General features: G+C 42.8%; 1 protein-coding gene across 11 annotated transcripts in view; it reads left to right on the top strand.

Moving 5' to 3' along the window:
* The window catches only part of AAK1 (AP2 associated kinase 1), a 94,107-nt gene extending 78,481 nt beyond the window's left edge, over positions 1-15,626 (top strand). For all 11 annotated transcript variants that reach the window (XM_077306175.1, XM_077306176.1, XM_077306177.1 and 8 more), the window contains one exon: positions 8,362-15,626. In XM_077306175.1, the coding sequence (XP_077162290.1) occupies positions 8,362-9,479 (1,118 nt within the window). In that variant the 3' untranslated portion in view covers positions 9,480-15,626. The remainder of the gene's footprint in view (positions 1-8,361) is intronic.
* The last annotated feature ends 594 nt before the right edge of the window (positions 15,627-16,220 follow it).

Genomic DNA, 16,220 nt, shown 5'->3' with positions numbered 1-16,220 from the left:
CAAGGAGGTAAAAACCAAACAAAAACAAGAAACTGCAAGAGCTACAGAACTGTAAATATGTATGGTTAGAAATGCTGTGACAGACTGTCAGAAAGCTTCTGTTTCATTCAAGCATAGGAAGCAGGGAGAAAATGGGATCAAAACTGTCCTGCCCTTTCCTCTTCTCAGGCCCTTTACTCCTTGCGTTTCTCTTGCTATGGATTCTGCCTTAGGACCACTTGTCTCCAAATGCAGAGTCCCCTGTTGTGGTTCTGCTCCCACAAGGCAGCACGTCTTTTATTAGGGCTCTCTTTAGGATCTGCAGCACTCTGGAAAACTAACAGGGGAAGAACTCTCCAGGTGACATTATCAGATCTTGCAGTCTGCTGAAAATACGTTCAACATACGTTCATATTTCGTTTCTTGCAGTTAACTGGGCAGTGTACTTGTGCACCTTCAGTGGTTTGACTACCCCATCCTCCATTCATGTCTGCAGATGTTATATATTTTGTGTTATTCATCTATGCAAATAGATTAAACAGAATCCACTGGGAAGTTCTCCTGTGCAAGCTGCACGGGAATCGAATCCTTACATAGCTATCAATTCTCATGAAGGAGGAATCCCCAGAGGATTTGGTAACTCCAAAACCGCCGTAACGACTCTGAGTTAAACTATTCCTTTTGCCTCCAATCTCTATGGCTGCATCCGCTAGAGCTGTGTCTGGGTATCATACGCTGAGGTATTGTATAGATCCTACTGTTGTAAGTTTGTATATTTTTTTCTGCTTTTATCTTGTGTTTTAAAGGAAGGTAAAGCAAACTGCATATCCATTGGAGACCTTCTCCTTTGGCTCAATTGTAGACAACTGAACACTGCTATGCAAGTGTTGTATAGAAGGAAAATGTGGCTCTGTATAACTTAACACTTCTGTAAATGTTTCAAGGAATAAAATCTTTAACTGTTTATTACAATGCATACTTAAGAAATGTACATAACAATAATTTGTTTGTTTATTTTTTCTATAAAGGGCTGTTTCCTGACGGGCATACTTATCTTGGTACAATAAGGTGTTAGAGAAGTTGGGGGGGGGAGGCTTTGGGGGAGGGGTCTGTCCATTCTATAAAACTACAGGATATGTCGGAATAGTTTTTCAAGCCTTTGTCTAGCTCAGGGGTTGTCAAACTGCGGCCCTCCAGATGTCCATGGACTACAATTCCCAGGAGCCCCCTGCCAGCGTTCGCTGGCAGGGGGCTCCTGGGAATTGTAGTTCATGGACATCTGGAGGGCCGCAGTTTGACTACCCCTGGTCTAGCTGTAGAGATGCCAAGTCAATGGGAGAGCTGCTGTGTTAGCTTTGAGAGTGGAAGGTTGAATGACTGGAAATAGATGACATTATGAAACTAAGTAGTCTGTAGTCCAGATGCAAAGGGGAAAGCTGTCTTTGTATAGAGACCACAACAGGGGAAGGGGATACCTTAGAAACAGCATATCCAGTAAAGCCAGGCAAAATATCACGTTGAACAACTCTTAGGCAGGCAAGCAGAAGGATAATCAAACACATTTAACTCTGATCAAATAATTATGAAAAAGATTTGCCCTGGCAACTAACCTAAAAATGTATATTCCACTTTGCCACTTAAATTTCTGTGCTCATTGGAAACAGTCCAGTCAGCTGTTGAATAGGTCACTTTGGCTGCTTCAGCTTGCCATTGTTCCTTTTCTCACAAGCTGGAAACCTCTGCTCTTTAACACCATTGCTAAAGCAAGGCAGCTCTGCTTTGATTGCCAGCCTCCAGCACCAGCAGCGCTATTTTTCTTTCCAGCGGCTGTAGATTTGTGTGGGAAATGCCTGGTTGACTGCCCATTCAAATGGATTCTGAATGAATGAATGAATGAATGAATGAATGAATGAATGAATGAATGAGAAGCCTGGAAATGTTTCTATCAGCTTTGCCAGTACTTGCACCCTTCTTCATTGTCCTCTTAGAGTTTCCATGTGTCACTACTGCAGCAACAGAATAAGCCAAATTTGGCAAACTTCCTGTCAGGCTGTTAGGCTTACTGGATGCTGGCCTCTGTGGCTCCATCCCTTGCCTGCTCACTTCCTTCTTTCCTGTTTTGTGTACAGCTCCTTATCTTAGCCAGGCCCTGTGTATGCTATTTACCTCAGTCTGGCTTTCTCCCTTGGCTTCTCTAGTAGTCCTGGTTGCCGACCACCAGATGGGTCACAGTAAGCCCCCAGAATTACAACCGATATCAGTTCTCCTGGAGAAAATTGCTGCTGGAGGGGGTGGGGCACTCTCTGACTCTACTTCCACCACTCCCCAATTCTGTCTTCTCAAGGCATTCCCCCAAATCTCCAGGAATTGTCCAGCCCATAGTTGGGCCTGTTCTCTCTCACTGTTATCAGTTTATCTCTTGACCTCCATCCCTGACTCCCCATGTGGTCCCTCCTGCTCTTAACCTGGCAGCCTACTTTTTCTGCAAGCCTCTACCTGCCCTTTGGGCTTCTCTTGTCAATCCAGTGCTTTGGGTGAGCCCTTCTTTACTGTCCTTGGCTTGCTGTCTCTTTGCTTTCAGCCAAATCCTTCCACTACACAAAACGTGGGCTGCAAAACGTTTAGTTGCCTGAGCAGTCAAGCTGTCTTACAGGGCTTCGCCCCTTTGTGTTGAAGGTTTCACTGCTGCAAGTGTGATTCGCTATAGACTTCGGATGACCCTGTGGGACCTTCAAACAATCAGATGTAGCTTGTTGGTGCCTGCCTCTCACACTGCTTGGTGCTGTCCGCTTTGTGAATTGGAGAGCTGGTGACCCATGGTAGCTAAGGAAGTGCCATGTGGAGTCTCCTTGCTCAGCCAACCCCAATCCCATCCTCAGACCCTTTGCTCAACTATGGAGATAATATTGGCTTGCCTTGAGATATGAAGAGTTGGTTTTTATACCCCACTTTTCACTACCCAAAGGAGTCTCAAAGCAGCTTACGATCACCTTCCTTTCAGTTTCCCAACAGACACCCAGTGAGATAGATGAGGCTGAGAGAGCTCCAACAGAACTGATCTGCAAGAACAATTCTAACAGTACTGTGACTGGCCCAAGGCAACCCAGAAGACAGCATGAGGAGGAGTGAGGAATCAAACCCGGCCCTCCAGATTAGAGGCCAGTGCTCTTGACTACTACACAAAGAATTAGTACAATCATGCACAGGAGCTGCTTTTGAACATATTTTTATACATGCTCATGGATAAGGCCATGGATAAGGATGGTGAAAACATGGCTAATTTTGGGCTGCTTCTTTTGGAGGATGAGAGGTGTGTTATCCCTAGGGATTTTGCAGGTTACACATCCTTAGAACTGCAACAACAGGTGTTTAAAGTAACACAACTCTTCGGCTCGGGAAAGAAGCAAAACACCTATTTACACCAGAAGCAAACCAGCCCCCATTTCTAGCAGAAGCAAGAATTTCTAGCTTCAAATCACACCTATATTCATGCCTGGAAACCAAATGCAGGTTGCCATGTCAATAAAAGTAATTGGTTTGCATTATAGCAAAGCGGACATAAGAAGCTGATATTTAGTATAGATCAATATAAAACCAAAAGAAGGGCTCAATGCTAAAGGCTCTTTACTGATATCTGGTGTGCTGACATCTCAGCAAAATGGCATCTGGATGCTGGACAGCTGTAAAACCTAAAAGTACAACATGGATAATTCCAGAAATCTACATATCTTGCAACCAGTCCATCATTGTGGCTCCTATGCAGTCCCATATGGGGGACTGTGTGATTGCAAACCAGCCAGAGAAAAAGCATCCAAGATTTTCGGAAGAAGCTTCTAGGCTCTGGAGTGCTCCCTTTCCCCTCTGTCCGTAGAGGTCCCTTTTCCTGCTCACAGGGTCATGTGACAGCGATGGAGCACTTCTTTGCTCAGTTCTCTTCTTGCTGCTGTGAGGAGAGGACGTGTCTCTAAGCTGCTACTTAGTGGTGCCTGAGGAATAAAACAAGGTTTTCCATGGAGAACAATAAAGACTTTCACCTAAAAATTGGTAGGATGATTGTATTTAAGAAGTACAGGGAGTGTGGTGCTAAAATGGCCCCAAATGGTTACCATTCCTCATGCCCCCTATGTCTGGGAGAAGATCACAATCCAGCCACGTGCCCAGCTTGTAGACACCTTACTCCTAAAGTTTGTGATGGGAAAGCAGCAAGACTTAAAGCTACACTTTAGGGGAAAGCTCTGGGTTTCCCATATTCCAGTGAGGAAAAATCGGCCCAACCAGATAAGGGTGTGAGGGCCCCTTTGGTGACTTGGGCACCGACGCCCTTGTTATTGGAGCTGCAAACTCAGGTCTCTGACCTGAGATTGGCATCAGAACCACTTCTAAAAAAGGTTAAAATGACAGCCAAACACATTGCAGTCCAGCCAGATCACCACTGCGTCAGCGCTGTTGAAACTCTCCTTGGAATCGATGGTCTCCATTACCATGGGATCATAGCTCGTCCAGTCAATGTAATCAATCCTCTCAACCCTGACAATCAGCCTCTCCTTAGAGTCAAGCATCAACACTGTTGATCTTCAAATGAAAGTCTCCTGGTGCCACAATTTGCCATTGGGGCTCGCTGTCCACTCTTCTTCATGTCCAAAGTTGCCCTTTCTATCTAAAAGGGTATCAAGGTTCCCAGATCCTTTGAAAGAAAAGGTTTTTGAGGTACCTCCCATGGACCCACTTGACAAAGGGCAACCAGATCTAGAACAGCCGCAAACACGCGTTCTATGGGGGATGTCTTCCAGCGGTAATGGTATGGCAACCTCTTCTATTTTCTGTGTCTTGGTTTTCTCCACAGAGTAAGATACGGGCAGACCGATCTCAAGATAAAGGCAAACCAATCATCATGCATCCTTCAAGCCCCTTCTGGACCCAGAAGAGTAGTTTTCCACACTATGGAAGCTGGCCACAAAGTAATACATGACATTGCCCTCAAAGGAGGATCTCCCCCACATAGGGCCTGTTTGTTATCCTTAAGTACAAACCTTGCATATGAATGCTTGGCTAATCCTACTATAGAGGGGCTTTCACAGGGGTTGAACAAGTTGTAATTGCCTCTTGCAAACCTTCAATTAGAAGTTTGTATAATTATAAATGGAAAAGGTTTGTGCACTGGAGTGACAGGCATGGCATTCATCTACAATCATGTAGTTTGAGCAAAATCTTTGATTACCTACTGGAACTGCAAGAAGAGGATCTAGTGACCTCATCTATAAAGGTTACCTTTATAGTCAGTCTTTTCTGTTCCAGAGTCCAAAATGATTCTTAAAGGTCACACCTGTTGTACCTCCCGTTACTTAATGAAGTTTGTCCCTAGTTCCTTCAAAATTGATGCATAAGCACTTTGAACTGCACTGCACTGTGACCCTCCTTTCATACTCCACTCAGACAAGGTAGTACTCGGACCTAGTGTAGAATTTCTCTCTAAGGTGAAGTCACAATTCCACCTCAGCCAAGGTATCATGACTCCAGTATTCTTTCCATCCTCTACATCACCCCTGGAACAAACACTATATACACTAGATGTAAGAAAAACAATCCTTTTTATTTAAAAAGTATACAAGAATTCATGAAGGATAGAAATTGGTCTTATGTTTCAAGTTGTCAAATAAAAGGAGAACTGCATAACCACTAGGGGGTCTGTGCAATCTAAGCCAAGGGTAGTCAACCCGTGGTCCTCCAGATGTTCATGGGCTACAATTCTCATGAGCCCCTGCCAGCATTTGCTGGCAGTGTTTCATGGGAATTGTAGTCCATGAACATCTGGAGGATCACAGGTTGACTACCCCTGATCTAAGCCACTTATGACAAGGCTAAGGTCTCTTTGCCCACTGTCCTTGAAAGCTTACTCAACAAAGGCTCAGGAGTCTTCAGCACCATTCTGTGCCAGACTGACACAAGAAGTCATCTGCAAGGCAGCGGCTTGGTCTACTTCCTTTATGTTCATCAAGCACTAATGGACAGGGACTCCAGAAATGAAATTGCAATGGGAAAAGCTGTGCTACAAGTGATTTTCCATTAATCAGTCCACACTCTTCTCCTAGGCTAGGTGAACTTACTGTTCTCCCATGTGGAACTGCACAGGAGCCACCACAATGAAAACGGAATTGCATTTGTCTGTAACCATTTATTGAGTGGCCTTCTGTGCAGGCACACATCCCTCCCTCCTTTCCCCGCTGTGGGCTGCCAAATGTACAGGGGCCGCCTCACTGTGGCGAAGGAAACTGAGGGAAAGAGTGCTCGCCCTGCCTCTGTCATGTGCCCCTTTTGATGGGAAAAGGGACCTCTATAGGCAGAGGAGAGAGGGACCATTCGAGTCTAGAAGCATCTTCAAAAAATCTCAGAAGCTCTTCTCCATGGCTGACCTGTGTTCACGCAGTTCTCTATCTGTGCCTGCACAGAAGGTCACTCAATTAACAAGGGTTGCAGGTAAGTGTAACCCCATTTTAACTGATCTAGCCTACTACTTCTGCTCATCTTTTTTTGTTTCAGGCTCTGGTTCAAGATAACATGAATGATTGATGGGAAGACAGAAATGGTTTTTTGGTGGGGCAAAGGGAAATTAAAATAAAAGTGAGAAAGCAGCATTATTAAATAATGTATAGCATGTTACAATGACCATCCTTTATCTACACTTGGCTTTGTGTTTACTGTGTAATGTATCAAAATTCACAATTTCTCAATAAACTCATTTTGTTGCTTATCTTTAGTGTGCTGGCTTTGATTATGAGATCAATTATTTTCTTCCATAGTATTGAGCCTCAGACACATGCACTGGGCACTTTTAGTCTTGCATGTTCTACCCTTTTTCTCATTTATTGGAATCCTCAGGGTCTACCGAGGTGTTTTTAAGAGATACCAGATCTGCACTCATGCTTTAAAACTGGAAAAGTTAAGGAATTACTAATTCAGAGTCTGTCCTCTTCTGGAAGCATTTATAAAGTGCTGTATGGCATCAGGCCTTTCTGGAAGTGTCTCCCAAACTAGCAAGAGCTAGGTAAAACTATCAGAAAACGATCTAGATAATATCTGTGGCAGTTTATAAAATATAATTTTTTCCTAAATCAAGGCCCTTTTTCCTGACCCGCTGATAGTGGCAAATGTCGAAGCCTTGGGGTTCTCTACAGTTTAGTTTTCATGTACCTTTTTCCTGTCCTCTTGCTAACATGAGTCCAATGCCATGATAACCTGCTACTGTTCCTTGGAAGGTAAGCTATCTTGTGTTCTGATAACTGTATGTGTGACCCCTCAGCCAAAAATACCACCAAAAACATTGATTTGTAGCTCTTCCTATGAGAATACCAAGAGAAAGCTCTCCCATTTTTGCCTTATTTTTTCTGCTAGTCAAGCATTGATGTTGTACTATCCATGCAAACTTTGACTGGATTGAACCAAAATGGTTTGTGCAAGCAGCCTTTATTCCATTTCCTGAACTGTCCAAGCTGGGCTCTAAACACTGTGCACTCCTTATGTTGTACCTATTGCTCTCTGAGCAAATTGGCAAAAAAAACCCAACAACAACAAACAGCCCAGTGATTGATCCTTCACCTACTAGGGAAGATTCTCAGGTGAATTTTACTAGATTGCAGGACAGAGCATCTTCAGATAGTGAAATCCACTGTGAGTGCTAACTGTTCTTTCTTAGGTGTAGAGTGCAGAAAAGCCAACCCAGGCTGGAAGCATTCATATGAATGCTGTGTGTTTTGCTTATATCTAGATAGCATTCTTAATTTTGCTTTATACAGTTTGGATTAAAAAAAAACCTTGCATGATGCAGGAAAGGAATGTTCAGCACACTATCAAGTTGCAGGCCACTGGGAACCATGTCAAGGGCTGCAGACTGTGGGTTGAACACATGCTACTGCTCCAGTTTCTCAACTTTTATCAGAAAGAGCCTACACCTTCCCAGTTTCCCTCCCTCTTCGTTCATGGAGAGTAGAAGCTGACTTTCATTGTAAATCAAAGGGAAGTTTGTGTGACGGTCATCTACAGTCATGCAGATTTCGAGACCGTCACCAGCCCCCTCCCCCTTTCAGTAAGATTCAGAGGTTTGAATGAAGCTTGAATGTTTTGTATTTATAACATCTTTCATCTCCTAACATGACATTTGTGGAGTCCTGAACCTGTGAGGAAGTTCTGAGTTGTGGTTTGTGTGCTGTTATGTAGTTGGCTTCATCTTTGCATACTTTTTATTTCATTTGTAATGTATTCCTCCTTCATTTTTTTTTTGACGTGTGATAATGATTTTGAATCTATCATCATAACGTATCTGTGCTTAAGTTCTACCAGGAACAGTCGTCAGATCAACAAATAATGTTTTTGTTTTGTACTTTGTAGGTCTGCAAGGGGATCCGACTGTATACTTTGTGGTAAAAGCTGACCAAGGTCATGAGTGTTCCACTGCTGGCTCCTTCCCTTTGAACAAACAGCAGCTGCTGATACTGGACACAGAAAACCAACCCGGAGGGGAAGCTGACTACCTGGCAAGAGATGGCCCTTCAAGCAATGGTTCTTTTCACAGCAGTGAGGGGGAAGGGACAGACCATGAGGGAGATATCTTGGATTGTAGTGGGTCCAGGCCTCTGCTAATGGATTCTGAAGAGGAAGAGGAGAGTGGAAAGATGAATCCACCTCAGGAAGGAACCAAACTTTCCCAGGAAGTCTTGAACCCACCAGCTTCCCAGAGCGGAATGGGGCAGATTCTACCCAATACCTTCCAACATGACCCTGCAGAAACTTGTGATGAAAGCGACGTCTTTGCCACGGCGCCTTTCCGAAGCTCCAGAACTTTCAATGATGACCTGGACATCTTCGCAAAAGCGCCCTTTGTCTCCAAAAGTCACTCAGTTGATGAGGGTGATGTGTTCCTTCGGGCCCCGTTCACAAAAAAGAAAAGTCAGGAAGAGCTGCCATTGTGCAGTGTTGCTAAGGAATCTCCTGCTGTAGCAGCTTTCATGGGTTTAAGTGGAGGGGGTCAGTATGTTTCTAATCCTTCATTCCAAAACCTGGATACAGGAATACACAGTTCACCTCTTCCTCCATATCCTGCAGCCTTGTATTCTCAGTCATCCATTGCTCCACCACATTCTCCACAGGCAGGGGAAGGTCAAGACTCCATTCCTCCCAAAGATGCATCGAAAGAATTGGGTGGTGTTCCTAACGATGCACTCCAAGGACACACACTTCCCCACGAAGCTGTCTTGGGCACCATGGCCGGAAAGCCCTTCCGCCCACAGTCATTGGCAAAATACTCCCGTCACTACGGTCCAGAAGGCAGTCAGTGCACGGAAGCTCAGCCTATAGCAGCTTATAAAGTGGTATCCCAGACCAACAAGCAAGCCATAGCTGGGTCTGTTTCCATAGCCTCTCTTTCCTACAGAACTAAAGAGCTGCCCACCGCTGACCCATTTGCATCAGCGCCCTTTCCTTCCAAACTGGGGAAGCAGAAACCTTAGTTTCCACTGTGAAAGACTTCACATGGCTTCAGATCTGTTGCTCTTGAATTTGTAAGCCCGTAGACAGAATGACACTCCAAGCCCCTAACAATAACTAATGAACTCCAAGTGGTATGCTGTTCACCTGAACCATATTGAAGGAGTTGGTTCCAGGCTACTTAACTGCCAGACTTTTTTTGGGGGGATAAGGATGCTTGTTAGATATTGTCCTTCCCCACAAAGCCTCTTTTCTTCCAGTATTTTTTATCATTGTTCACACCGGTAATCGCAGGGTGAATATACTGCAGGAAGGAATTACCTCTTGATAATAACATCTGCTAAGGATTACAGAGAATATCAACATTGTCAGCAATGTTTCAGGAAAAAAAACCTTGGTACTGAGGTAGAAGAGGGTTTCATTTTTTTTTTCTATTCAAGAGACAATCTGGGAAATAGGACATAGACTTTTCCAGCTTCTTCCAGTTAATGAATTCCACCACAGAACCAGAAACTTCCAGTTTGAAACAGAGATCTTAATCTACGATACAGGTGAACATTTTTAAAAAACGGAAGTCATTAATTCTAAAGACTTTACATTGATTCAGGGTTTGGAGAAACAGCATCCTAATCAGTGTGGCTTCTGTCTTAGGCATCCTGAACAAAAAGTACTTGGGACTCAGAAGGACTAAATGAATATGCTTAGCATGAGGCTGTTGGGCATTTTGTTACTTTTTGTGTGGAAGAAGTAATGGAAATGCAGGAGGATAGGTAGACGGTGGAAGCCCCTTTACACCAAAGGAAGGCTTGGCTTTTTGCTTGCTTCATGCTGTAATGTGCAAAGTCATTTTCAGTTGTGAATTGGGAGTCAGCTTCAAATGAGTTCAGTAGGGGAGAGGGATTTAGGAAAGTTCAACACTTCCTGCGATAAAGAAAATTCTCATTAATTGGGCTGATCATGATAATCGTACCCAAGTTCAGGGTCATGTTGTTTCCCAAGCTTCCTACTGATTTTCCTTCAGAGAACCCATTCCATACTGATTTTTATCTGCAGACATCTGTTACAGAATCTCTGTAGTTTGCCAGGGCCTAGTCAGGTTATGGATGCTCCTCTGATGCTTGCCACCTACATGAGCTGTGATTGTACTTTTAGAACAATTGGCGGTATGTATCTGTTGTGGGTGGATGAAAGCATCTTTTAGGGAAGTGTGGTCGGAGTGACTGAATTTTCCTGAATTGACAAATCCCGGAGAGGTTTTTCCAAGGAGCTGGAACGTCATCTGAAGGTCACCTATGGTGCATGTTTTTATATGCACATGTCCTTACAAAACATAAACTCTGGTGCAATCACTCCAGTGTATTAAAAAACTGTACTTGAAGCTTAGTGTTCACATAGTAGCCCTTGTTTCCATTTTGTACATCTGGCAAGAAGAGCTACAATTCTTTTATCTTGAAAGGTATTCCATATCACTATTGTGGAATGATGACCTCATCATTCTTAGTGATGTCTGTGATTCGCTGATCACTTTTTGATAGCTGAAGATCTGGTTCTACAGAATATCAATGCACGAATGATAGGGAAGAGTCCCTTCCCCCAGCTGTTTCGGACAGTCCAAAAAGCTGATGAAAAAGATAGCACATGCTGTTTATGACTGAAATTCTTGTGAAGCAGAGACATTTATGGGAAGCTGATTTGTCTTTAAAGAAAGGTGTCACTGTGTTTCTACAAGGGATGTGGCTATATATGAAATTTAGAGATATCCTGCCAGCCATGTTTCCTTAACACTGTTTAAAAAACAAAAACAAAAAACCCTTGATATTCTTCAAGAAGTAATTTATACGTGTCCCTTCTGACTGGCTTGTCTGCCTCCTGGTAAGAGAGAATCCCACCATGACGGTAAGGCAAAACAGATCTTGGATGCTATTAAGGAGCGAGTGGCAGAATTGGACGTGGGCTATCAAGAAAAATTACTGTGTAAGCTCTATAGGAAATGCATATTTCCACTGTTCTGTATTGGGCAACTTCCACCCATGCATTCCTTTTTTTTTTCCCCTTGGGCACCACAATGTCCTGGGACTGTATTGCTGTGAGTCATAAGTAGGTCTGTTCTTTTAAAGGGCTTGGCTAATACCATGCATGAGCAATTTGGTGTGTAGAGGGGGGTGCTGTGCTCAGATGTGTTTATATGAAGGGCCCACGCCAAAGTCTTTGGACTCTGGCTGGCTTCAGTAGACCTCAAGGCATTCTTTAAAGATTCAGAAATCCGTTGTTGGTACTGATATTCAAGCTCTTTAGCACTTTATTCCCGCAAATGAGCATTCTGGACTGTGGGCACAAGGCAAGGCAGACAGGGATGTGCTTGTTGCTTTGCTTTGTTGCTGAGACCTAATTGGCTGTAAGATGACTGTGAAAGTCCTCAGCTTTTGCCCTGTTTTCCAGATGTTCTGTTTGTGCCTAGTTTTAAAGTGTGTTAATGCTGGATCACTGGATCAGCGTCCCCTGCTTTTACTGTCAAAGTGAGAAGTAACTGCACTTTTGAGGATGATCCTATCTAGCAGTGTAGATGGCCTCATCCAACCAACTGCTTTGCAGGAGCCTAAAGAGGAAGCACAACCAAGTTAGCAGCTACCTGGTAATTTTACTTATTAAAACGTTCCACAATGCAGAAGAACTGCATGGAGGGAGCTGCACACGTGCAGAGCGCTTACTGTTACCAGGCACCAGGAGTTGAGTCCTCTGTGCATTAGCTGCATTGGAGTACTTCAGGGCGTGTATGGAAGAATCTTTTCTCAACTTACACAGCCCAGCACTTCTGCTCCTAGAGCCACAGTTTCTGGGCTTTGGCTTCTCTTTTAATGAATTAAAGCACTGATTTTGCTCTTAGTCACTGATCATAAAATGCAGCATTACAAAAAAAAAAAAAAAAAAGATTTCATAATAAATTTGGGCAACAGCAAGATAAGAGAAATGACATGTCTGTAAGCAGGGGTCGTATCTACCTCTTTGCTTTGGCCAATGTTGTGTTTTTGTTCTTTTAAGCCAGTTGTTGAACCTGTGCAACCAATAATGGCTTGAAGGTAGAAGCTAAGAAGAGCTTGATAATTGCTAAATAACTCTGAGACCCCCCCTGGGGAGGAGGAATTCTTGAAAGCATATGCAAACTTTGCACTTCCACTCTGGAAAACCAGTAATCATGCTGGTTTTTGCATTTTTTTTCTTCCACAAAAAAACTCAAGGACTGCTTATATGCTATGTTTTCACAATTATTGCAAATTAAACAGCACTACTTTTCTGAAACCATAGTGTTTTTATCTCCAATGTTCTTCACTCCATCCTAGATCATATGAACATTTGTGTTGGAATTTAAGAACATAAACCTTAAGGGTTAGAACTGGACTATAAGGAATCAGAATTGTTAGAATGACCTGCTTGAGCAAATTATATAAACTGCAGGGCAATTTATCTTTGCAGTATTAAGGCATCTAGGATACCAATTTAGGAATAAAATATGCTACGTACTGTACCTATAATGCTAACTGGGGAGAGCATACAGCTCCTCACTGAACTTGGTATGGCCCAGGGTTGTATAATGAGCAGGAATATATTTAGATTTCAATAGGATGTTTTTAAACCAGTGACAGGTAGTGTTTCCAGGTCTATTTTGGACACTGCTAAGATAAATCATAGCACTGTTGCAATCAGTAATGGAATTGCCACTGAGTATTGGTTGGCTGCTTTTAAATTGTCCCAAAATCCAATGCTATTCTATTTTTTTGTTAAATGAGTGTATCAGTGTCTTGTTGCACATGTATTGTTTATATCAGGCAGATGGTACTCTGTAGAGTTGTTGCTATAAACACAGCCGAAATCTGAAGCTTACTGGGGGCTCTGATACGTAGGTGGAGCTGTATAGAAGTATCAGCTGCCCATTCACTCCAGCGTTTGAGCGCCCCAGACATAGTATCTGAACACTATCATGTCTGTTTAATATTATTTAAGCAAGCTCTTTACAATTTCCTGTGTTCCTGGCTGAGTTCTAATTCATAGGTATGATCTTGCCACTTAATACATCCATTGTTCAAGGACACAAGCTAGAACTTGAATCAAATAGTGATACATGAATTTGAAGTATCATCATGATGGTCTTAATTTTTCCTCTGCAGTGGGGGAAAAAGATTTGAATTATTTCTTTTGTTTTTAAGGGCAGCTGATTCTGACAATCTGAAGATACTTGAGTGACTCCAAAAGTAAATGAGTGAAGTTTAATTTCATATAATCAGCTCCTCTCAAAACACTTTTGTATCTTGGAGCACTTGAGCTTGGGAACAATCTGCCAATCACTGTCCTTTGTCAGTGGATTTGTGTAAGGCTTATGTAGGAGCTGTGCAAGAACGGAAGCTTCGTGAGAGCAAGACTTTTAGTCAGAGGATGTTTAATACCTACAGTCCGTTTTTAAACACTCCAGCAGCTTGATTCATGCAGGGCAATCCAATGGGATTCTGTGTTGGCTTGTATCCCAATGATTCATTTCAGGTTTGGCCTTTCCATGGGGTGTGGAGCACTATTTGTGTTCATCCTTCATGTCCAGTCTCAGAAGTAACAACTTGCTGATTCAGTTTTCTCCAGGCAAGAGTATAATGATCCTGAATCTTGGACTGTGATTGCCATTTCCCTTTTCATAAAAAGCTGTTTTCTGAAAAACCCAGTTAAGAGCTTCTGGGATTACTGCCAATCTGATATCTTTTTAGCTCACTGCAGTATTCCCAAACCTAGGCTGAACTATACTGCAAGGAACTTTCTCAGCCAAGTATTGTAAGCTGTGGGACTTAACATCATCTTACTCATGAAGCAGACATTATGCAGATGTTTAAGGGTAACTAGCCCCTTTTATTTGTTCACAGTCTCCCTAAAACTGGCCATTGTGTTTCGCATAATATAACCTCTGTTGGGCTCAGCACTTGGGGTCCCTACTTGTTGGGATACTCTCCTGTAACCAAGATGAGCTCTACTATTTGAAGAGAGAATGTGATGTTCGGGTGCAATTCAAAGGCAGAAAATCAACAATTTCCATTTTTACTTTGTAGCAGGGATTCAATTTGGATTATTTGCCTCAATACCAGGATGTTTTCAGGCTCAGCACAGCATGTAGTTTTTAGATTGCAACCTGGATTTGGGTTTTATACCCCTGTTCAGCATCAGTGTAAGCATTGGCTACTATTGGCTAGTCAAGGCTTTCCAAATGACAGTTCATTCATGTTCCAAAATCACAATATATTCTGTGTCCACCACATTATTCTGTGTAACATCACAAACTCTGCGTAAATCAATGAATGTTCAGTTGCTCCAAATAGATACAAATGGATTCAGCACCCACCAAAGATTACTTGTGCTGGAAAGTTGTGTTTTCCTCTGTGTGTGTGTGGTTTTAAATCAGTCTAGTCTTTTTGAGAGCTGGAATATTTATGTTCCCAAGTATTTTGATGCAACATAATCTTGTACCCTGTTTTGTACCTATGCTTTGTATCTATTCTCGAATCTTTACCTAGCTGTTGTGGCTCCTAAATAAGCCAGAGTTCATTTAGTTGGTCGCTTCTTGTTTTGTGTTTATTTTTGCTTGTTTGTGTGCCAGAAGTTTTCTGACCGTTAATAATAAGACTTGTCAGCTATGACGTTAGCGAGGCAATCTGTGAAAGACAATTTTTAAGGGATTATTTCTTGTAGGGAAGGCAGATTGTGGTAATCTTGTCTAAATTCCTGAACCAGAGTTAGGATCAGGAGGAAGAAGGAAATGCTGGTTCAGATTTTGTGTAATTCAGATAATAAGCATTGTTCTGACTCATTCCAAAAGGCAGTTCAAAATTGTCCTTAGTGAAGTGCCAGCTGGAAAAGGACAAATAAGTCGGGGAGGGGGTGTTTCCCCCCTCTCCCTGCTGGTGTGGAATTGTCTGTCTGTGCAGTTATGGGTCATGTATTTATAAGAACACTCCAACCTTCTCTTGAAACAGTCAGGTCTTAACCATTGGAAATACCTCTCTGACTTGCTAAGTTCTTTGGAGTCTGTCTGGAGTTCTGTTTCACATTGGTTGCAATAGTCTTTATGAAGAAATGTTAGAACTGAAACTCTTATATGCTTTATTAAATAATAAAAAGTATCTGATTCAAGAATGCCATATCGTTGTGTCTGCTTTTTTTGTTGTATGTGTTTCTAAGTGCTTGAATGCAAGCTGTATACACAGGTATAAATTGCTTAACGCCCAAACACCAGGGAACTAGCAGAGGACTACTCCTATTTTGCACGAATATCTGGGGGAGTGCCGAAAACGCGCTCTGAAAAGACTGTTTAGTAAAAACTGGCTGTCTTTACAGCTTCTAGACCCAGTTGCCTTCATTTGCCCAGAGTGATGTAGCACATCTCATTTCCCTCTATGTAGGATTAGACCAATTTATGATGCGCATAAGACCAGTGGGAACCTCCAGAACTAATATGCCTGAATTCCAGTTGCTGTGGTGCTGCTGGAGCATTTCTCAGAAGCATCTGCCAGCCTCTGTTTAAAACTGGGATACTGAACTACCGTATTTGCCGGCGTATAAGACGACTGGGCATATAAGACGACTCCCCGACATTTCCAATCAAAATATAGAGTTTGTTACATTACATTACAGTACCTGTCATTGTCACCATTGTACGGCCGCAGCGCAACCGCAGCGCCTCCGGCCCGCCCCTGCATCTCCTTGTGACTGGCGCTAGTGTGCAAGTGTGCATG

Source organism: Paroedura picta, chromosome 12, assembly GCF_049243985.1.
Source record: "Paroedura picta isolate Pp20150507F chromosome 12, Ppicta_v3.0, whole genome shotgun sequence".
Taxonomy (NCBI): domain Eukaryota; kingdom Metazoa; phylum Chordata; class Lepidosauria; order Squamata; family Gekkonidae; genus Paroedura; species Paroedura picta.
This window is presented reverse-complemented; position numbering and strand designations above follow the sequence as displayed.